The sequence below is a fragment of the Andrographis paniculata genome, unplaced genomic scaffold (genome assembly GCF_009805555.1).
Source record: "Andrographis paniculata isolate CXL003 unplaced genomic scaffold, ASM980555v1 Contig61END, whole genome shotgun sequence".
Classification (NCBI taxonomy): domain Eukaryota; kingdom Viridiplantae; phylum Streptophyta; class Magnoliopsida; order Lamiales; family Acanthaceae; genus Andrographis; species Andrographis paniculata.
The window spans coordinates 1394645-1416776 of NW_026137597.1; the positions used below are offsets into that span (position 1 = coordinate 1394645).

At 37.0% G+C, this 22132-nt stretch overlaps 1 protein-coding gene across 1 annotated transcript; it reads right to left on the reverse strand.

Moving 5' to 3' along the window:
• Nucleotides 1–5628: 5628 nt before the first annotated feature.
• On the reverse strand, nt 5629–6859 carry LOC127260234 (protein SENSITIVE TO PROTON RHIZOTOXICITY 1-like). The gene has a single exon (XM_051287925.1). It carries the CDS (start codon nt 6793–6795, stop codon nt 5800–5802), a length of 996 nt encoding a protein of 331 aa, XP_051143882.1. The 5' UTR covers nt 6796–6859; the 3' UTR covers nt 5629–5799.
• Nucleotides 6860–22132: the final 15273 nt, after the last annotated feature.

Here is a 22132-nt window from a genome sequence, read left to right on the forward strand (position 1 = left end):
TCCGTTTGTGACGATCGTAATTTATTCTAATTTCAAACCTTCCGTTTGAAACGATTGTAATTTATTCTAATTTCAAACCTTCCGTTTGAGATTATAATAAATCTATCCAACATATAATATTTTACCCAAATAATATTGTGACTTAGGCCATATACCCGGGTTTAATTTGGAGTTGCACAATTTGGTTTGTCTCGAGACATGCAAAATAGCCAAAATATTAACCAAACTCCATAAGAAATAAATAAATAATATTTGTTTATTTCTTCCAAATTAATCATATTAATTTGGTACACAGGCCCGTCGCATTTTCACTCACAAAATAATCGATTGCAAAATAACCGATTATCCAACAATCCCCCACATGAGTGGAAATGCCCATAAAGGACAGAAGCCCAGCTCAATCCCTGTGAGACATTCACACACCAGGAAATGTAGTTTTTGGCTTCGAACCTTCCATAGTCAACATTACAAAGTGTATTGGTGGCCCAGTTGACGTGATGCATTGAACTGTTCCACCTCTGCATCCACTTAGTCAATAATATTAATGTGTCGCTATCTCAGTCTCAACTTTGTTCTCACATTTTGATCCATTTCGGCCATGGATCTCGTCTTTGGATTCATAAGTGTTTAATTTGAAGCAGCCCACACTTCACACTTATATAGGTAATCCTATATCAAGGTATTTAACTCACACCTTTAGGATCATTAAGAGTCATTGACTCAACCTCACCACTTTTGCACATTATAAAACTCATTGCTTTTCAGGGAATTGTATTGAGTGTTCGTGCCGGACTCTTATAGTTTAGCTTTCCCATTGAACCAAGGTTTGGGATTTCCAAGTGATTTGGTTGGGTTACCACTGTAATTGTCTCTATCTTGTGGATTTCAAACCTATTCCCTTTAGCAGTTTGTACATTTGATCTCTCTGCAACTTTTTGGTTAGCGGATCCACTAGGTTTTCTATTGATTTTACATATTCAATAGTCAAAACCCCACTGGTGATCAAATGTCTTACAGTGTTATGTCTACGTTGGATATGTCGGGATTTACCGTTGTAAATTCCATTCTTAGCCCTTGCTATTGCAGCTTGGCTATCGCAGTGAATCGTTACGGGAGGTACTGGTTTAGTCCAGTATGGCATATCCTCCATGAAGTTCTTCAACCATTCGGCTTCTTCGCCAGCTTTGTCCAAGGCGATGAACTCCGATTCCATTGTGGACCGTGCAATGCACGTCTGTTTTGTGGATTTCCACGAGACAACTCCTCCTCCAATTTTTAAATACATATCCACTTGTAGACAGTGAGTCTTTTGCATCGGATATCCAATTGGCATCGCAGTACCTTCGAGTTTGTTTCTAGTCTTTTACTATGAGACGGACTTTGTATTTGTCAATAGACCCATCAGCTCCGAGTTTCTTTTTCAAAACTCATTTACACCCTAGTGGTTTGCAGCTTTCTGGTAGGTCAGATAACACCCCGAGTGTTATTATGCGTTATTGAGTCTATTTCACTATCTATTGCTTCCTTCCAAAAAGGAGCATCAGGACTAGATAGTGGTTCCTTGATTGTTGTTGGATCATTGTTTAACATATACGTAACAAAATCCGGACCAAAGATTTTCTCGACCCTTGTCCTTTTGCTACGACTAGGCTCTGAAGCCTCTTGATTAGGGCTATTGGTCATTTGTCTTTTTACGCCCCGTAGTTCTTCATCTACGGATTTTGGGTTTGACTGCATTCTTTCCTTACAAAGGTAGATATTTTCAAAGTATGTAGCATTCCTTGATTCTATCATAGTTCCCTCGGTCATCCCAGGAATTTCCGATTTGTGAACTATGAAACGATACGCACTAATGTTTAGTGCGTATCCAATGAATATGCAATCTACCATTTTTTGGTCGATAGCGACTTGCTTTGGAAGCGGAACTTCCATTTTTGCTAGGAACCCCCACACTTTGAAGTATTTGTATGTAGGTTTCTTGCCTTTCCATGGTTCATAAGGGGTGGCATTCTTACCCTTAACTGGAATCTTGTTCAAGATATAATTTGCAGTCAGTACCGCCTCCCCCCACAAGTTTTGGGGAAGTCCTGAACTTATCAACAAGACATTCATCATTTCCTTAAGTGTTCGATTTTTGCATTCTACAACGCCGTTCGATTGAGGTGAATATGGAGCCGTTGTCTGATGAATTATACCACTTTCGTTACATAATTCTTCAAACGGGCCCACATATTCGCCACCTCTATCACTTCGAACTGTCTTGATTTTACAGTCAAGTTGATTTTTTGCCTCGGTTTTGAAGTTCTTGAAGGCTTCGATTATTTCGCTCTTTTCCCTTAATAGGTAAAGATAGCAATACTTTGTGCAGTCATCGATAAAGGTGATGGAATATTTCTTTTCACCTCTAGTTTGCACAAATTTTAAATCACATACATCAGTGTGAATTAACTCTAATGGCTTAGTCTTCCTTTCGACAGACGGGAAGGTAATTTTGCCATTTTGGCCTCCACACAAACTTCACATTTGTTTTGAGTGTTCACCTATTTTATATTTAGTAAATTCATATTTACTAATCTTTTTATAGCATTTATATTTACATGACCTAGTCTACAATGCCATAAATCAGAACACTCAATCAAGTACGAAGAAGAAGCATATTTTCATTATCAGTAGATGGTGCTCGGAGCACGACCATTACATTCAATTTGAACAATCTATTTGTAAGATAACCCCTAGCTAGGAACATCTCGTTTTTTGATAATATAAATTTATCTGCTACAAAGACAAGTTTAAAACCATGCCTAACTAGTAGCGATCCTGAGACGAGATTTTTTCGAATGTCTGGCACATGCAAGACATTTTTCAGGGTTAGTTCTTTGCCAAAGGTCATCTTCAGCACCACGTTCCCTACGTCTTGGACCTCAGAAGTTGCATGATTTCCCATGTGCAGCTTCCTTCCTTCGGTCTCCTTGTAGGTCGAGAAGTTTGTTTTGTCAGAGCAAACATGGTAGGTTGCTCCGGTGTCAATATACCAAGCTTTTAGACTTTCCATATTATTTGTTTCGTACAGAACAGCGACAAGGTCGTCACTATTGAGATCACGATCAGTCCTGTGGCTCGTCTCGACCAGTTGGGAACTCGGCTTCTTTTTTTTCGGTGCCTTGCAATCCTTAACCTGGTGTCCTGTTTTACCACAGTTAAAACAGTTACTTGTAAACTTGGACTGTTTGGCTTTGCCCTTGTCCGTTTGAGTTGGGCGTGCACGTTTTTTGGCGGGATCTCTGACCAAGTTGGCTTTAGCAATATCTTCACTTTTAGCCTTGTGCTGCTTTTTGCTGTCTTCCTCTATCCGGAGTCGGACAATCAAATCTTCAAGCCCCACTTGCTTTAGTTCATACTTTAGCCCGTGCTTGAAGTTGCTCCAACTCGGGGGCAATTTCTCGATCATCACACTCGTGATGAACTTTTCTGGCAATGGCATCTCCTCGTCGATAATAGAGTGAACAATATTTTGAAATTCTTCCACTTGTTTGACAACAGACTTGTCATCTACCATCTTATAGTCCATAAACCGCGCCACAACAAATATTTTAGACCCGACATTCTCGGACTTATATTTTTTCTCAAGGGCATCCCACAACCCTTTTGCACTCTTTATTTTGCAATATACATTATAAAGAGAGTTAGAGAGACTACCTAATATAGTATTTCTTGTCATGTAGTCTCTGTGTGCCCACGATGCATAATTCACATGCGTCTGCTGATCCGCACCGGGCTCTGGAGTGATTGGGCCATCGTGCAACACAAACATAGCAAACCCAATCGCAGTCAGGTAGAAGAGCATCTTATTCTGCCACTTCCTAAAGTCCACTCCCGTGAATGGTTGTGGAACTTGTACATGGGACATCATCCGTGGGCCAAGCCCAGGACCAACAGTTTGGGTTGCGAATGAAGCAGAAGGTGCAACCACAGACCCAGGAAATCCCCCGTATCCCCCAGGGGCAAATCTAAAAAATAAAAGGCTGCCCATAAAGGGAAGTGGCCCAAGTGGAGGAGCGACTACCTTATCTGCGATTCCAGCGACTCCTCCGGCGATTCCTCCGGCGGCGGCTCCGGCGAATTTTCCGGCGGAGGCTCCGACGGAGATTCCGGAGACTTTTCCAGTGGAGGCTCCGGCGGAGGTTCCGGCGGCGACTTCGGCAGGGATTGATTATCTAATTTTCGATTGTTGGATTATATGGGTATTGCGAGAATGAATGTGAAACCGAGTCGAGGATAGATCCTATTTTCGAAAATTAGATACGCCCCGGTAGTGCCTCCGGTGGGTGGCGTTCTAATCCAAAGATAAAACGGTTTCCGTCTCCAATGAGAGTGGCACCTCTAATCGTTAGACCTCCGGCGAACAAAATGAGAGAGGAACTGAGCTGGGGAGGCGGCCGGAAAGCTAGAAGAGAGGAGAGAGGGACGAAAGGATTATTTATGTTGGATATTAGAATGGAGGGGGAGACCATTTATATAGGCGCCTCCACTCGGCCAAAATGGCAGGGATCAATTATGATCATAATTACGACCTTAATTATTGATGTAATTAATTATAAATTCAAATTTTCCGTTTGAAGCAGTCGTAATTTATTCTAATTACAAACCTTCCGTTTGTGACTATCGTAATTTATTCTAATTTCAAACCTTCCGTTTGAAACGATTGTAATTTATTCTAATTTCAAACCTTCCGTTTGAGATTATAATAAATCTATCCAACAGATAATATTTTATCCAAATAATATTGCGACTTAGGCCATATACACGGGTTTAATTTGGGGTTGCACAATTTAGTTTGTCTTAAGACATGCAAAATAACAAAAATATTAATGAAACCCCATACACAAATAAACAAATACTTATTTATTTCTTCTAAATTAATTATATTAATTTGATACACCGACCCATTGCATTTTCACTCACAAAATAATCGATTGTAAAATAACCGATTATCCAACATGAATATACACCGTATGGTGAACTCAATCGGGAGTATGGGATGTATATGGTATTATTATGTACTGCCGGTGCCATCTATTTATATGAAATGTTTAATTATTTGCATTATATTAATATATATTTTGTATTATCTATTTATATACTTCTCATCTATTAACTGTAAATAAATTTATTAAGCACTGTAAATATACGTAAGTTATGATAAATACCATAAATAATATACGTGAGTTATTTTTTTACATATTGATTTTTAATATTAATATTATATTAAGATCTTATTTACTTTTTCATTTTTATTTTTAATATTAATATTATATTAAAACATCAAATTAAAAAAAATTACAAAAATATTTTCATTAATGTTAATATAAAAAAATTTGTATAAAAAATTATACAAATATAATACTTTTACTTTCCGCCTCTAAAGGTCACATTTACATTATTGTATTAATATTAAAAATATTTTTATATTTGTATAATTTTTTTTTATAAAAATATCTTCTGTTAGTATTATAAGACACCAATGAAAATATTTTTATATTTTTTGCTTAATTTGTATTATATTGTGATATATTAATTAATATTTAAAAATCAACACACAAAAAGTAAATAAAACTTTAGAATAAGACGAAAATAGCAATATTTTTAATATTAAATATAAACAGAGCAATAAAAATTCATCCTATCAAATCAAATTATATACATCGAAATCGCCCAACGCAAGAACACATGAATAAACACAACACAACACAGCTGCTGCAAAAAAACGAAAATGAATAGAAACAGATAGGTGGATCAAATTCAAAACCTGATGAAGAATTGCTCCATTGCCGGACCAGTCGACCTCTCTTCAAACCAATCATCCAATCCTTCAAAAAAGCTATTATTATTATTAGTAGTAGTAGTAGTAGGATCGCCACTCTCCTCCAATTCCCCACCACCAACGGTATTCTTCTCCTCCTCCGCCGGCACCGGCACCGGCACGTGCCCTCCGTCGAACAATGCCACGTGCCCAAACAGCTTATCCTTGCGCCAAAAATGGCACCCACAGGAACACCTCCACTTGCTCTCTCCGCACTGCTTCAAATGGCTCTTCAAATCAGCCACCACGGAGAAGCTCTTCTTATGGCACCGATTGCACCAATACATCTTTGGGCAATGGCTACGCTTGAAGTGATTCTTCACGCACACGCCGCTCTTCAGCGGCCGGAATTTTTCGTGGAGCTTGTTCCTGTTGCAACCGACGTAGGGGCACGAAAACCTCCGCCGCCGTCCAATTGAATCGCCGGATCTCTCAGCCGGCTTCGCTAATGCCTCGGGAGTTTTGAATTGGTTTCCGTGAGCTCGCATGTGCATCCGCAAATTGGCGTCGCGCTTGAATCCTTTCCCGCAGATCTCGCAGAAATGGACGTGCTCCGCCAGCAGCTCCACCGCGTCCATCTCGATTATCTCGTAATCCTCCGCCGATTCGGCGTCGAAGTCGGCCGAGCAATCCGTTGATTTCCCCAATTTTTTGTCCGTCGCGGAAACGGACGGCGAGCACGACAGCAGCGCGGCGCCGTTGAGGACGATCTGGTGGATTGCGGATGCGATTTCGGAAGAAACCGTGTCGATTTGGGGTTGAGCGAGTAAGGTATTGGTGTTGACCGAATCGGAGAGGAACCTCCGGAGGGAATCCATTCGAGATTGGAGTACGGAGAGGTTTGCCAAGGGTGCGGTGGCGACATACGACGGCGAGGCGGTTCCCGGTGGCTTCGCAGTCGCCGGAGAGTGAGGTATATCGTGTAGAAACGACATCGTTTTGGCCGATACGGAAATGAGGGAAGATAATAATTAGGGTTGGGGAAGATGTATAGGATCAAATTCAATACTAGAAACGCTCTGCCTCTGCCTTGGTTTGACTTTTAATGCAGTAGTATTTCTGAGAGATCCGGGACTTCGACGCCGGTCGATCTACGTCGTTCATAGTGTTGGATACGGATCCCGACGGTCCAGATCTGTCGTGGGAGCTTTCAGAAACTACTCATTCGTGTGGGGTCCATGTTAGACACGTCGAGAAACGAGGCATCAGAACACGTGGCAGCTCGGCATAAATAATTTAAAGGTGGGGACGTGTTCGCTGGTAAAAAAATTTTAAAATAAAATAAAATTGAATTAATATATATTTAATTTAAACAAAAATAAATATTTAGTACTTACTTCTTTCTCTATTTCGCAAATTGATTTCACGTCGATCCTATTTATATATTTGTTCTTCGTATCTTTCTATTTATTTTCACAATTCTCTATTTATAATTTTATAAATTTTTACCAATAAACTTTTAATTTTGTCCTCAAAATAATATTTTATTTATAATTCTATATACCTAATATAATTCAGAATCCTTAATTTATGTGAACAATTATAAATTTTATTATTATATTTTTTCACAAAATAATGACAAATATACAGAATATTCGAAGTACATGTTCATTAACTTATTAATACTTTATTTAATCAAAATTAATATTTTTTATAAATATTTTATATTAAAATTTAATAGTTATGGATATTTAAATATATATATATATACATATAATTTATTTGTAAGTATTTATATATAAAATAAATCTACTTATTATTTAACAGTATTTGCAAATTGAGTATATATACATTGATATTTTTTATAAATATTTTGTATTATTATTTAATGGTTGCTAATATATATATTTTTAAACTATTTATTTTTCATATTATTGTCTATCTACTTTTTTTTTAATAATAAAAAATTAAAATTATATGATAGAAATTAAGAGTTATATATGAAGATAAAAAAAAATTGAAGTTAATAAAAATAAATAAATAAAAGTATTATAGGAATTTTAAATGAATAGAAAATAAAGATGAATAATTAAAAAGAATAGAAAATAAATAACAAGAATGTAATGCATAGAAAGTAAATAGAAAATTAAACTTAGAATTAGAAAATTTAATGAAAGTTATCATATATATATATGTATGGGTGCGTGGATGATATATAAGATAATATATATAAATGCAATGATTATATTAATAAACATATGTATATATGCGTGTAATTTTAAAGAGTGGGGGAGAGAGAGATAAAGTGTAGTGTAATAAATGTGCTTTGTCTTTTTATTGAATTGAAGGCAATTTGTTTATATGCAAAATGAGATTGTACATTAGGTCTAAAATCATCTACGTATATATTTGTTGTTCATTTTGTATGATTTTGTTGTTTATTATGTGTATAACACTCTAATTTGGATATTTTAAACAAAGAATGTGCCTCGATAAAGCCTTAATATGAAAAATCCAGTGGGAAAAAATCGTAGTGAAGGAAAAATAGTACAACATTCTTGTATTAATACGCTCCCCCTGTTTTGGACTTTATTTGATGTCTTTCATCCGACGCATTCCAATTCTTTGCACCAGTTTGTTGAATGTTGCAGTCGGTAGCGCCTTCATAAAAAAATCTGCAAAATTTTCAGACGAACGAATTTGTTGCATATTAATTTCACCACTTTTCTGAAGATCGTGAGTGAAAAAGAACTTCGGAGATATGTGCTTTGTCCGATCGCCTTTAATATATCCTTCTTTTAACTGAGTTATACAAGCTGCATTATCCTCTAATAATATTGTAGGAGGTAATATATTATCAGTGATCAAGCCACAATTTTTCTGAATATGATGAGTTATAAACCTCAACCAAACACATTCATGACTGGCTTCGTGAATTGCTAAAACCTCAGTATGGTTTGAAGAAGTAGTTGTTATCGTCTGTTTAGCAGATCCCCAAGAGATTGTGGTTCCTCCACAAGTAAATAAATAGCCAGTTTGAGATTTTGCTTTGTGTGGATCAGACTGATAATCAGCATCAGCATAACCAATTAATTCATTTTGAGATTCACTCAAATAAAATAAACCGAGGTCATAAGTCCCCTGAAGGTAACGAAAAATGTGCTTGATACCATTTCAATGGCGCTTACTGAGGGATGCGCTAAACTTGACCAGTAAATTTACTGAATAAGATATATTTGCCCTGGTACAATTTACAAGGTACATTAATGTGCCAATAGCACTGAGATATGGTACCTCGGGGCAAAGTATTTCTTCATTTTCTTCTCTTGGCCTAAATGGATCTTTACTGGGATCAAGGGATCTGACTACCATTGGTGTACTCAGAGAGTGAGATTTATCCATATAGAATTGCTTTAATACATTTTGAGTATATGTGGATTGATGGATAAATATTCTGTTATTCATATGATCCACTTGTCTTTCCAAAATCTTTGATCTCAAATTCTTTCTTTAGATATTCAACTGTAATTTGGTTCTCTTTAGGAGTTCTAATTAAATTGAGATCGTAAACATATATTGCAATAATGACAAATTTTGATTCATTTTTCTTTATAAAGACGCATTAGCATATTGGATCATTAGTATAACCTTCTTTTAATGAACATTCATTGAGACGGTTATACCACATTCGCCCTGATTGTTTAAATCCATACAATGACTTTTTCAATTGGATAGAATATGATTCTTTTGGGTTTAATTTGTATGCTTCAGGCATATTGAATCCCTCAGGAACTTTCATATAAATATCAGTATCCTAGGAGTTATAAAGATATGCAGTAACTATGTCTAAAAGACGCATATCGAGCTTTTCTCGCACTGCTAGGCTCACAAGATATCTAAATGTTATTCGATCAATATGAGAGTATGTTTTATCAAAATCTACTCCAGGTCTTTGTGAGAATCCTTGAGCTACAAGACAGGCTTTACATCTCACAATTTCATTATGCTCATTTCTTTTTCGTACAAACACCCATTTGTATCCAACTAGTTTTATACCATCTGGTGTTTGAACAATTGGTCCGAAGACTTCTCTTTTGTTTAATGAGTCAAGCTTTGATTGGATCGCATTCTCCCATTTTTGTCAGTCATTTCTTTGCCAACATTCATGAACCGATTTTGGCTCTAAATCCTCATTTTCTTCTATTATATCAAGTGCTAAACTGTATGCGAAGGCATTAACAATAATTGCCTCTTTACGGTTCCAATATTTTATTGAAGTAACATAGTTAATTGAGTTTTCAATAATCTCATCATGTTTTTTAAGATCGTGCTCTTCTTGAGCAATTATTTCAGGATTGACTTCCTAATTAGATTGAAGTTTATCAATGTCATTCCTTATATTTTCATGATTATCATCATTAATTCCTCTTTTCTTTCGAGGATATTTGTCTTTGGAACCAAGTAGTCTACCACGCTTCAAGCGTGTCGTTGATTCATTAGAACTTCCAATTTGTCCATCAGGGACAATTATTTTAGCCGAAGTATTAGCAGCTTGAATATATGATCGAGTAACTTTACTCGAGTCATTAAATGCATCCGGTAATTGATTTGCAATATTTTGCAAATGTATAATGCATTGAACTTCTAATTCACACTGCTTTGTGTGAGGATCACAAAAATTCAATGGGATTTTCCAATTAATATCCCTTTTCGGTTCATTTTTGTCTCTCCATAATGTCGGAAAATATGATTCATCAAAATAACAATATGCAAATCTTGCAGTGAATAAATCACCCGTCATAGGTTCAAGATATTTTATAATTGACGGTGATTCATATTTGACATAAATGCCCAATCTACGTAGAGGACCCATTTTTGTACGTTTGGGGGGTCGAATAGGAACAAAAACAACACACCCAAAAATACTTAGATGAGATATATTTGGTTCGTGACCGAATACTAATTGCATATGGGAATAACTATGATAGCTTGTCGGTCTCATTCTTATAAGTGTTCCTGCATGTAAGATTGCATGCCCCAAGCTAAAACAGGCAACATAGACCTCATCAGTAATGCTCTATAAATCAATTGCAATATTTTAATAAGTGATTCTGCCAAAACATTTTGTGTATGAACATAAGCAACTGGGTGCTCTACATTAATTCTAATCGACATGTAATAATCATCAAATTCATTCAATGTATATTCACCAACATTATTCAGGCGTATAGTCTTAATTGGATTATCGGGAAATTGTGCCCGTAATTTAATAATTTGGGCAAGCAATCTCGCAAATATTGCGAATAGATAGTAAACAAACATGTGACCATCTGGTAGCTGCATCAATAAGCACCATAATATATTTAAATGGCCCACACGGTGGGTCTATTGCTCCACATATATCCCCGTGCATTCTTTTAAAAAATGTAGGTGATTCAATACATACTTTAGTTGGCGATGGCCTGGTTATCAATTTTCCCTGAGTGCAAGTAACACAGGTTAACTCCTTTGAGTTTAACACTTTTTGACCTTTTAATGAATGGCCATGCGAATTCTCAATTATTCGCCTCATCATTATACTGTCAGGATGCCCAAGGCGATTATGGCATATTTGAAAATCGGTAGTCTTTTGATCTACCATGAGGTGTGTTTCTACAACACCTAATCTGGCATAATATAAGTCAGTAGAGAGTGAAGACAATCTCTCAATGATGCATTTCTTTTTATCAATGATATTGGTGATCAATAAAAATTCACCATCGGTATCACTCATAGTTTCAATGTGATAACCATTTTTCCGAATGTCATGAAAGCTCAGTAGATTTCTTCGAGCATTAGTGGCCAACAGTGCATACTGTATCACAATTTTCTTCCCCGCGGGAGAAATATAAGGGCTTCTCAAGAGCCTTCAATTAATTTTACACTGTCACTTATTGTATTGACATTCATTCTTTCCCTTTTTCAAATATGAAAAATATTTTTTGTGTTTCAAAATGGTATGTGTCATTGCACTGTCAATGAAACACATATTTGCATAATTTTGATTGGCATCTATTTAACCTTCAAATATAAATAAACGCGGTATTAATAAAGGCACATATATGTATTACAAAAAGGTAATATGTGAATTTAAATATTACAAAATATAAAATGACATAGTATGTCTGTCACTAGGGTTTGTTGGATCTACGAAAAAATCTGCTATATCAAGATGCGTTGTGTCGTAATCCAGAAGATCTGTTAGGTGTTTGGTTGTTCTGCAGGTATTGGCCCAATGGCCTTCAATGCCACACCGATTACAACTGCCAATTTGCCTCTTTCCCTGTTTAGCCTTTTCGGCTATATCCCCATATTGGGGTTTACTCTGCTTCTTATTAATGTCAAAACCGCGGTGATTGTAAGGGATATATCGACCGCGGTGACTCTCACGGCCTCTACCACGTCCTCAGCATTGTTCTAAAAATGTCACGTTCGCTTCAGGGAACGGACTGGAACCAGTGGGCCGGGACTAATGATTTTTCATCACTAACTCATTATTTTGCTCAGCTAATAAAAGACATTCAATGAGTTGTGAGTATTTTTTAAAGTTTTTCTCACGATATTGTTGTTGCAGGACAACATTAGAAGTATGAAAGGTAGAGAGAGTCTTTTTCAATTTATCATTCTCAGTAACATTTTCTCCGTAGAGTTTTAACTGAGATGTAATCTGATGGATAATAGAGTTGTACTCTGTAACAGTTTTATAATTCTGCAACCGGTGGTTAAGCCAATAATGTCGGGCTTTCGGGAGAGTGATATATTTCAAGTGTCCAAATCTCTCCCTTAATTCATTCCACAAATCTAGTGGATCTTTCACCGTCAAATATTCAGATTGTAGAGGAATGTCCAGATGATGACGGATGAACATAATAGCCTTAACCCGATCTTGGCTTGTAGCAGCATTATAACTGGTAATTGTATGAACAAGGCCCATAGAAACCAAATGCATTTGGACCAACTCAGAAAACTATTGAGAGACAAAGGTTTAAAAGAAAATTTTGCAAGATTTTCCATAATTTAAAAAATAAATAATATAGATAGTATAAAAATAAAATTTACCAAAAATAAAATAGACAAAAAACTTCCTACTGATAACGTGTTATATAATAAATAATATATGGATAAGTATTAAGTATATATATGTATGGGTGCGTGTATGATATATAAGATAATATATATAAATGCAATGATTACACTAATAAATATATGTATGTATATATGCGTGTAATATTAAAGAGTGGGGGAGAGTGAGAGAGAAAATATAGTGTAATAAATGAGCTTTGTGTTTTCATTGAATTGAAGGCAATCTACAGAACAAGCCTGTTTATAGGTAAAATGAGATTGTACATTATGTTTAAAATAATCCACGTATATACTTGTTGTTCAGTTCGTATAATTTTGTTGTTCATTATGTGTACAATACTAATGTTATATAATATTAATAAATGTGTATATGTATGTATGTTTACATGGGTGTACGGTTGTGTATGTCTGTATGTATATAAGTAATTATTATACTTATATTATATATATAGATATTAGTATGCAATAAATGCGCAGATAGAAAGATGCAATGAATGGAAAGTGAAGGAGAAAAGGATTTTTGTGTATCCATTTTATAACCAAAGACATACATATATAGGTGAGTGAGGCGGTAGAATACATGATTATAAAACATCCACATTTCGTCGACGTTGTTGTTGTGTGGTGTATAACACTCCCCCTTGGATGTTTTATACAAAGAATGTGCCTCGTTAAAACCTTACTATGAAAAAACCATATGGGAAAAAATCACAGTGAAGGAAAAATAGTACATCATTCTTGTATTAATGTGCTCCCCCTGTTTTGGACTTTATTTGATGTCTTTCATCCGACGCATTCCAATTCCTTGCACCAGTTTGTTGAATGTTGCAGTCGGTAGCGCCTTCGTAAATAAATCTGCAAAATTTTCAGACGATCGAATTTTATGCACATTAATTTCACCACTTTTCTGAAGATCGTGAGTGAAAAAGAATTTCGGAGATATGTGCTTTGTCCGATCGCCTTTAATATATCCTCCCTTTAATTGAACTATACAAGCTGCATTATCTTTATATAATACTGTAGGAGGTAATATATCATCGGTAATCAAGCCACAATTTTTTTGAATATGGTGAGTCATGGACCTCAACCAAACGCATTCACGACTAGCTTCATGAATTGCTAAAACCTCAGCATGGTTTGAAGAGGTAGCTGTTATTGTCTGTTTAGCAGATCTCCAAGAGATTGCGGTTCCACCACAAGTAAATAAATAGCCAGTTTGAGATTTTGCTTTGTGCGGATCAGACAAATAACCAGCATCAACATAACCAGTTAATTCATTTTGAGATTCACTCGAATACAATAATCCGAGGTCATGAGTCCCCTGAAGATAACGAAAAATGTGCTTGATACCATTCCAATGGCGCTTTGTGGGGGGTGCGCTAAACCTGGCCAGTAGATTTACTGAAAAAGATATATCTGGCCTGGTGCAATTTGCAAGGTACATTAATGCGCCAATAGCGCTGAGATATGGTAATTCGGGGCCTAGTATTTCTTCATTTTCTTCACTTGACCTAAATGGATCTTTATTGGGATCAAGGGATCTGACCACCATTGGTGTACTCAGAGAGTGAGATTTATCCATGTAAAATTGTTTTAATACCTTTTGGGTATATGTTGATTGATGGATAAATATTCCGTTGTTCACATGATCCACTTGTAATCCCAGACAATATTTTGTCTTTCCAAAATCTTTGATCTTAAATTCTTTCTTTAGATATTTAACTGCAATTTGGATCTCTTCTGGAGTTCCAATTAAGTTGAGATCATCAACATATATTACAATAATGACAAAATTTGATCTATTTTTCTTTATAAAGACGCATGGGCATATTGGATCATTAGTATAACCTTCTTTTATTAAGCAGTCACTGAGACGGTTATACCACATTCGCCCTGATTGTTTAAGTCCATACAATGACTTTTTCAATTTGATGGAATATGATTCCTTTGGATTTAATTTGTATGCTTCAGGCATATTGAATCCTTCAGGAACTTTTCATATAAATATCAGTATCTAATGAGCCATAAAGATATGCAGTGACTACGTCTAAAATATGCATATCGAGTTTTTCTCGCACTGCTAGGCTCACAAGGTATCTAAATGTTATTCCATCAACAACTGGAGAGTACATTTCATCAAAATCTACTCCAGGCCTTTGCGAGAATCCCTGAGCTACAAGACGGGCTTTATATCTCACAATTTCATTATGCTCATTTCTTTTTCGTACAAAGACCCATTTGTACCCAACTGGTTTTATACCATCTGGTGTTTGAACAATTGGTCCGAGGACCTCTCTTTTGTTTAATGAGTCAAGCTCTGATTGAATCGCATGTTCCCATTTTGGCCAGTTATTTCTTTGCAGACATTCATAAACCGATTTTGGCTCTGGATCCTCGTTTTCTTCCATTATATCAAGTGCTAAACTGTTTGCGAAGGCATTATCAATAATTGTCTCTTTACAATTCCAACATTTTCTTGAAGTAACATAGTCAATTGAGTTTTCAATAATCTCATCATGTTCTTCAAGATCGTGCTCTTCTTGAGCAATTATTTCAGGGTTGAGTTCCTCGTTAGATTGAAGTTTATCAATGTCATTCCTGATATTTTCATGATTATCATCATTAATTCCTCTTTTCTTTCGAGGATGTTTATCTTTGGAACCAAGTGGTCCACCACGCTTTAAGTGTGTCGTTGATTCATTAGCACTTGCAATTTGTCCATCAGGGACAATTATTTTAGCCGGAACATTAGCAGCTTGGATATATGATCGAGTGACTTTGCTCGAGTCATTGAATGCATCCGGTAACTGATTTGCAATATTTTGCAAATGTATAATGCGTTGAACTTCTAGTTCACACTGCTTTGTATGAGGATCAGAAAAATTCAATGGGATTTTCCAATTAATATCCCTTTTCGGTTCGTTTTTGTCTCCCCCTAATGTCGGAAAATATGATTCGTCAAAATGACAATCTGCAAATCTTGTCGTGAATAAATCACCCGTCATAGGTTCAAGATATTTTATAATTGATGGCGATTCATATCCGACATAAATGCCCAATCTACGTTGAGGACCCATTTTTGTATGTTTGGGGGTGGAATAGGAACATAAACAACACACCCAAAAATACGTAGATGAGATATATTTGGTTGGTGACCAAATACTAACTGCATCGGAGAATAGCTATGATAGCTTGTCGGCCTAATTCTTATAAGTATTCCTGCATGTAAGATTGCATGCCCCCAAGTTGAAACGGGCAACATAGACCTCATCAGTAATGGTCTAGAAATCAATTGCAATATTTTAATAAGTGATTCTGCCATGCCATTTTGTGTATGAACATGAGTAACTGGGTGCTCTACATTAATTCCAATTGACATGCAATAATCATCAAATGCATTCGATGTATATTCACCAGCATTATCCAGACGTATATTCTTAATTGGATTATCGGGAAATTGTGCTCGTAATTTAATAATTTGGGCAAGCAATCTCGCTAATGCCATATTGCGAGTAGATAATAAACAGAAATGTGACCATCTGGTAGATGCATCAATAAGCACCATAAAATATTTAAATGCCCCACACGGTGGGTCTATTGGTCCACATATATCCCCGTGTATTCTTTCCAAAAATGTAGGTGATTCAATACCTACTTTAGCTGGCGATGGCCTGGTTATCAATTTTCCCTGAGTGCAGGTGTAATGCCCCGATTTCGGAATGTATAAAATAATATTATTATAGCAAATAAATATTTTTATAATATTTTGGAATCAAGAAATTAATATTTTGGGATAAATTTTATTCCCATTTTATATATTGATTATGATTGAAAAGACTGTTAAACGGATAAATATCGATAAATATAAATATAAAATATAAAATATATAATAATATAATAATAATAAAGGTAATGATGATGAAGATAATATTTATAATAATAATAATAATAATAACGTTAATAATAATAATATAATATAATATAATATAATATATAATAATAATATAATTATATATATATATATAACAAATCAAACCCACCTGTCAAGGAAGGCCGAAGCAGAAGAACGCGAAGGAGAAAGAAGAGAAAGAAGAAAAAAAGGAAAGAAAAAGATTTAGCCGTCCGATTCTAATTCCGACTTGGGTATGGTATTCCTTGCTATTCGTAGAGTCCGATTATAAATTTTAATACGAATTTTGATATTGGAGTATTAAATTAGAAATTCTTCAAAAATTCATAACCGCCTATTTGACTATTTAATCGACGAATTTCTTTAGCTAATAGCCTATTCGTAGTCCTAGTATTATATTCTGAGAATTTCGTATCGATCCGAGCCGAATGGAAAACGGCAGTATATCGCACCTGCCTGCTTGTTCATACCTTTGCGTATTTTTATTTAATAATCGGGCAATATAAATATTATGAGGTAGAAGGATTTTATAGCTAGAATATCATATTCTACTAAATATAAAAGTTTGGAGCCCGACGAGTTAATTATAGAAATTAGCTTTTGAATAAGCAGGTAGCTCCTGAGAATAAGCATAAAGCTCATCTGATTTGAGTAAATAATGGGACAGGTGTACGTTGGAGGAGATTTGGGTGAAGTTATAAAATCCAGAAAGTATCGGTAGGAGGTAAGCAGTAGGGAATTAAATCTAATTTTAAGAAATTAGGTATTTATGTTGCATGTGATTCTGATTCTGATATTGATATGATATTATGTGGAATCATTTGGTCAGTGCATCTATATATGTATATATGTGTGTGTATATGCATGTGTGAAACTTCGTTTTACGATATTTGATATACGTATTTGATCGTGTTGGTGAATTTATAAAAAGGAGGATAGGTGGGCCGTCTCACCAGCCCTTTTCATTAGATTCACTTATTGACATGCTGCACACATTGCACGATTTATCGGATATGTTTTATGGATCTATCGTTTAGTCGCCGTGTGCGGTAGTGCTAGGCGAGGGCATCATCTGGGGTTAGGATATTCGACCCCGATGTACCGTAACACTTTGGCGATAGTGGACGATAGTAGTCGGGCAACTGGGTGACTTAGTCGCACGGTCATTCAGGGATTAGACCCATTGCAGTTGAGACGTATTTGGTCTAATCATTCGTGTTCGGTGTTGTTCCACTCATTGGACTGATCACTAGTGAGGTCTACCGGTAGTTTAGGATCATATGCCAAACTCCAAACGCGATCCCGTTAGGGCGTGAGAGGAGGAGTAGAGTTTCCGGGTTTCCTTCGGGTGATTCCAGGTTGCACGGATTCTACTACGTTACACGGGGTAGGGCTAGACAGGAGGGTCCTATATTCGCTATCACAGACTATGGGGTGTCTGGTGGTTAATGGCGACAACGTTCGACTATCCATGTATTGATTGCGGGAGTCGTATGGTGGGTATATGGGAGTGACCGGGTGACCGTTATATTATTATGGGTTTACCAGGTCCTTCCTTGAGCCGAGGATTTTCCGGCTATTTATTGATGATAGTCTAGTGAGCTGTTACTATGGAGCCGAGGTTATTCCGGCTGCTCACTTGGACATGTGTATATGGGTATATGTGCATGAGTTGTCGATTTTGACATTATTGTTACATTATTTCAGTATGGGCATGGCATGGCATTTATTTTGCAAATGACGGAAATTAAACTCTATTTTCGAGCATGACATGGCATATTTTATGTTAGTTCTTAAAATGGATTTAATTCTAGACTGCTTTTAAGAAAAATATTTGATTCAGGTACGCATGGCACCTCCGGGACAGGGGACGTCTCGGGAGATAGAAAGACGGGTTGAATGAGTGAACTGCATCTGATGTATTATATGTAAATTCTAACTAGAAAAAAAACCTCCCGTTTTGGGAGTAAGTTTTTGTAAATATTTATAAACTTGTTTTTTTTGGGAATAATAAAATGCTTATATAATTAATTTTAGCCTTAACACTGTGTTGTGGGGCCCGAAGTAGGAGGTGACGACCTCATGATGCAGTGTGGCGGTAGCATTTCCAGTATGAGCCAACTGGGGGTGTTACAAGTTGGTATCAGAGCCTAGGTTTGATAGATTTTGGCTCTTTGAATTAAAAAGGTTTTGAAAATAATAATGATATTGAATTGGTTTGGTGAGGTTTGGGTTTTGCGGGTGCATTCATGTTAATGTGATCTATCTTTTATTGTTATGCTTGGTTTAGCTGTGTGCTGAATTGATATTGAATCAGGAAAAATTGGGGGCAGTATGTCGAATTCTCGAGGTGGTGGTGTACGTAGGGCTATTCAAGGCCCAGAGTTTGATCCTTCGTCTGATGAGTCACAGTATCCTGTGCCAGCGCATGTACCAACAGAGGCACCTAGTCAGGATTTCTTTCGGCAGTTTATGGCCGCGATGATGCCTCAACAGAGGAGTTTCATTGATGCTGTGATGCGGCATAACCCACCAACATATTCTGGTTCAGTGGAGCCAGGAGTCCTTGAGTTTTGGGTTGAAAAGATGGAAAAGATATTTCGTGTTGTTCAGGTTCCGCCAGATCAACGAGTTAATATTGGAGCCTATTTCTTGGAAGGCCGAGCAAATCGGTGGTGGTTAGGTGAAGAAGCTGCAGGTGTAGACCAAGTGGATATGACTTGGGATGAATTTAAAGCAAAGTTAAAGGCTAGGTTTATACCGTCGCATATTCGAAAAGCGAAGAAGCAAGAATTGCTGGACTTAAAGCAGGGCTCGATGTCAGTTGAGGATTATTTTGTGAAGTTTAATGAGTTGGAGATGTATGTTCCTGACTACTTTTCCTGTGAGCGAGACAGAATTGACCATTTTGTAGACGGGTTGCAACACAGAATTCAAGAAGCTTTAGCGGTGTTGGATATCAGTTCATTGTATGAGGCTTACGAGCGTGCTGCCCGATTTTATCAGAAGCAGGAAGTCAGACAAAAGGAGAGTGAGAAGGAAATAGGTTATCAACATCAGGTTCGAGATAAGGGAAAAGCTAAAGTGGAGGATGAGCCCAAGGGTAAAAAGAAATGGTGGCAAATGTTCAAGTCTGGGCCATCGTATAAGGGGATTTCGATTAATGAACCGAGTCAGGAGAGGTCTCAGCAATCGGGGGCTGTTTGTCGGCGTTGTGGAACAAGCCACCCAGGTACTCGTTGTGATAAAGTTCCATTGACATGTTTTAAATGTGGTGGTAGTGGTCACATTGCCAGGTTATGTCCAAGTGTGGTAACTGCAAGGGAGTTTCCAGAACCGAGGTTTAGGCCATGGCAGCCGCCGTCTTCGCAGTCACAAGGGAGAGGATTAGGATCATCTTGGCGAGGGGGACGAAGTCAGTCACGTTCGTCATCTAGGCAGCCAGGCAGAGGACCTGACCAGCGTGGTCGAATAAATGTTCTTACCCAAGCAGAAGCTTATTATCATCCAGGTGAGGTTTTAACGGGTAGATTTCTGGTTTGCGGTTTTCCTGCTCTTGTGTTATTCGATTCGGGTGCAACGTTCTCGTTCATATCTAAGCGTCTAGTTAGACGATTGGGTCTGAATTCATCAGTAGAAGTGGTAGTGGAAGTTTTACTTCCATCAGGAGAAGTGCTGGAATGCCGAGAGCTTTATATGCAGATTCCGGTTAGTATTGAAGGGGTTGATTTTGTTACTAACTTGTTGGGCATCAAGCTATCCGAGTTCGATGTAATATTGGGGATGGATTGGTTAGTGGCATATCAAGCTCAATTTGATTGTCGAAAAAGATCAATTTCGCTGGTTGGAGCGATGGGCGAACAGGTGAATTATGCAGGATCTGCCAGACAACCTTCTATGAAGGTAATTTCATTCCTACCATTTCAATCATTTATTCGTAAGGGGTTTCCAGTATATCTGTGTGAGGTAAGAGATTTGACGCAAGGGGAGCAGCGATTGCAAGATATTCCTGTAGTCCGAAATTTTCCTGATGTATTTCCTGATGACATTCCGGGTATGCCACCAGCTCGTGAGGTGGATTTTACTATTGATATTGTGCCGGGTGCTGAGCCAGTATCAAGGGCTCCATACCGGATGGCACCTTTAGAACTAGCTGAACTTAAATTGCAACTACAGGAATTGCTAGATAAGGGTTACATTCGGCCTAGTACATCGCCTTGGGGAGCTCCAGTTTTATTTGTGAAAAAGAAGGATGGAAGTTTGAGGTTATGTATTGACTACCGTGGACTGAACAAAGTCACGGTGAAGAACAAATATCCTCTTCCGAGGATTGATGATCTATTTGATCAACTGAGAGGTGCAACTATATTCTCAAAGATTGACTTGAGATCTGGATATCATCAGCTAAGGATTGCAGAGCATGACATTCCGAAGACAGCTTTTCGGACTAGATACGGGCATTATGAATTCACGGTTATGTCCTTTGGGTTGACTAACGCCCCGGCTGCGTTTATGGAGTTGATGAATAGAATTTTTCAACCATACCTCGATCAGTTTGTGGTGGTATTTATTGACGATATCTTGGTCTATTCCCCAGATAAAAAGACGCATGCAAAACATTTGCATGTAATATTAAACATATTACGTGCAAGAAAGTTATATGCCAAGTTATCCAAATGCGAGTTTTGGTTGAAGGAGGTTGCTTTCTTGGGGCATGTTGTTTCTGGAAAGGGTATCTCAGTAGATCCTTCTAAAGTGGCGGCAATCTTGGATTGGCCAAGACCTACCAATCAATCAGAAGTAAGAAGCTTTTTGGGTTTGGCAGGATATTATCGGCGATTCGTTCTTGATTTTTCGAAGATTGCAAAACCATTAACTAATTTGCTGAAAAAGGATGCAAAGATTAACTGGGATCACGAGTGTGAGTCATCCTTTTTAGAATTGAAACATCGATTAACTTCAGCGCCAATTTTGGCTTTACCAGTGGAAGGTGAGGATTTTGAAGTGTATAGTGATGCTTCGAAGCAGGGATTGGGATGTGTCTTAATGCAGAATCAAAGAGTTATTGCTTATGCATCACGACAACTAAAACCTCACGAAGAGAATTATCCGACACACGACTTGGAAATGGCAGCAGTGGTGTTTGCTTTGAAGATTTGGAGACACTATCTTTATGGAGCCCATTGCAGAATATTTACTGACCATCAAAGTTTGAAATATATCTTCACCCAAAAAGAATTGAATTTAAGACAAAGAAGATGGTTAGAATTGGTGAAGGATTATGATCTTGAAATTGTGTA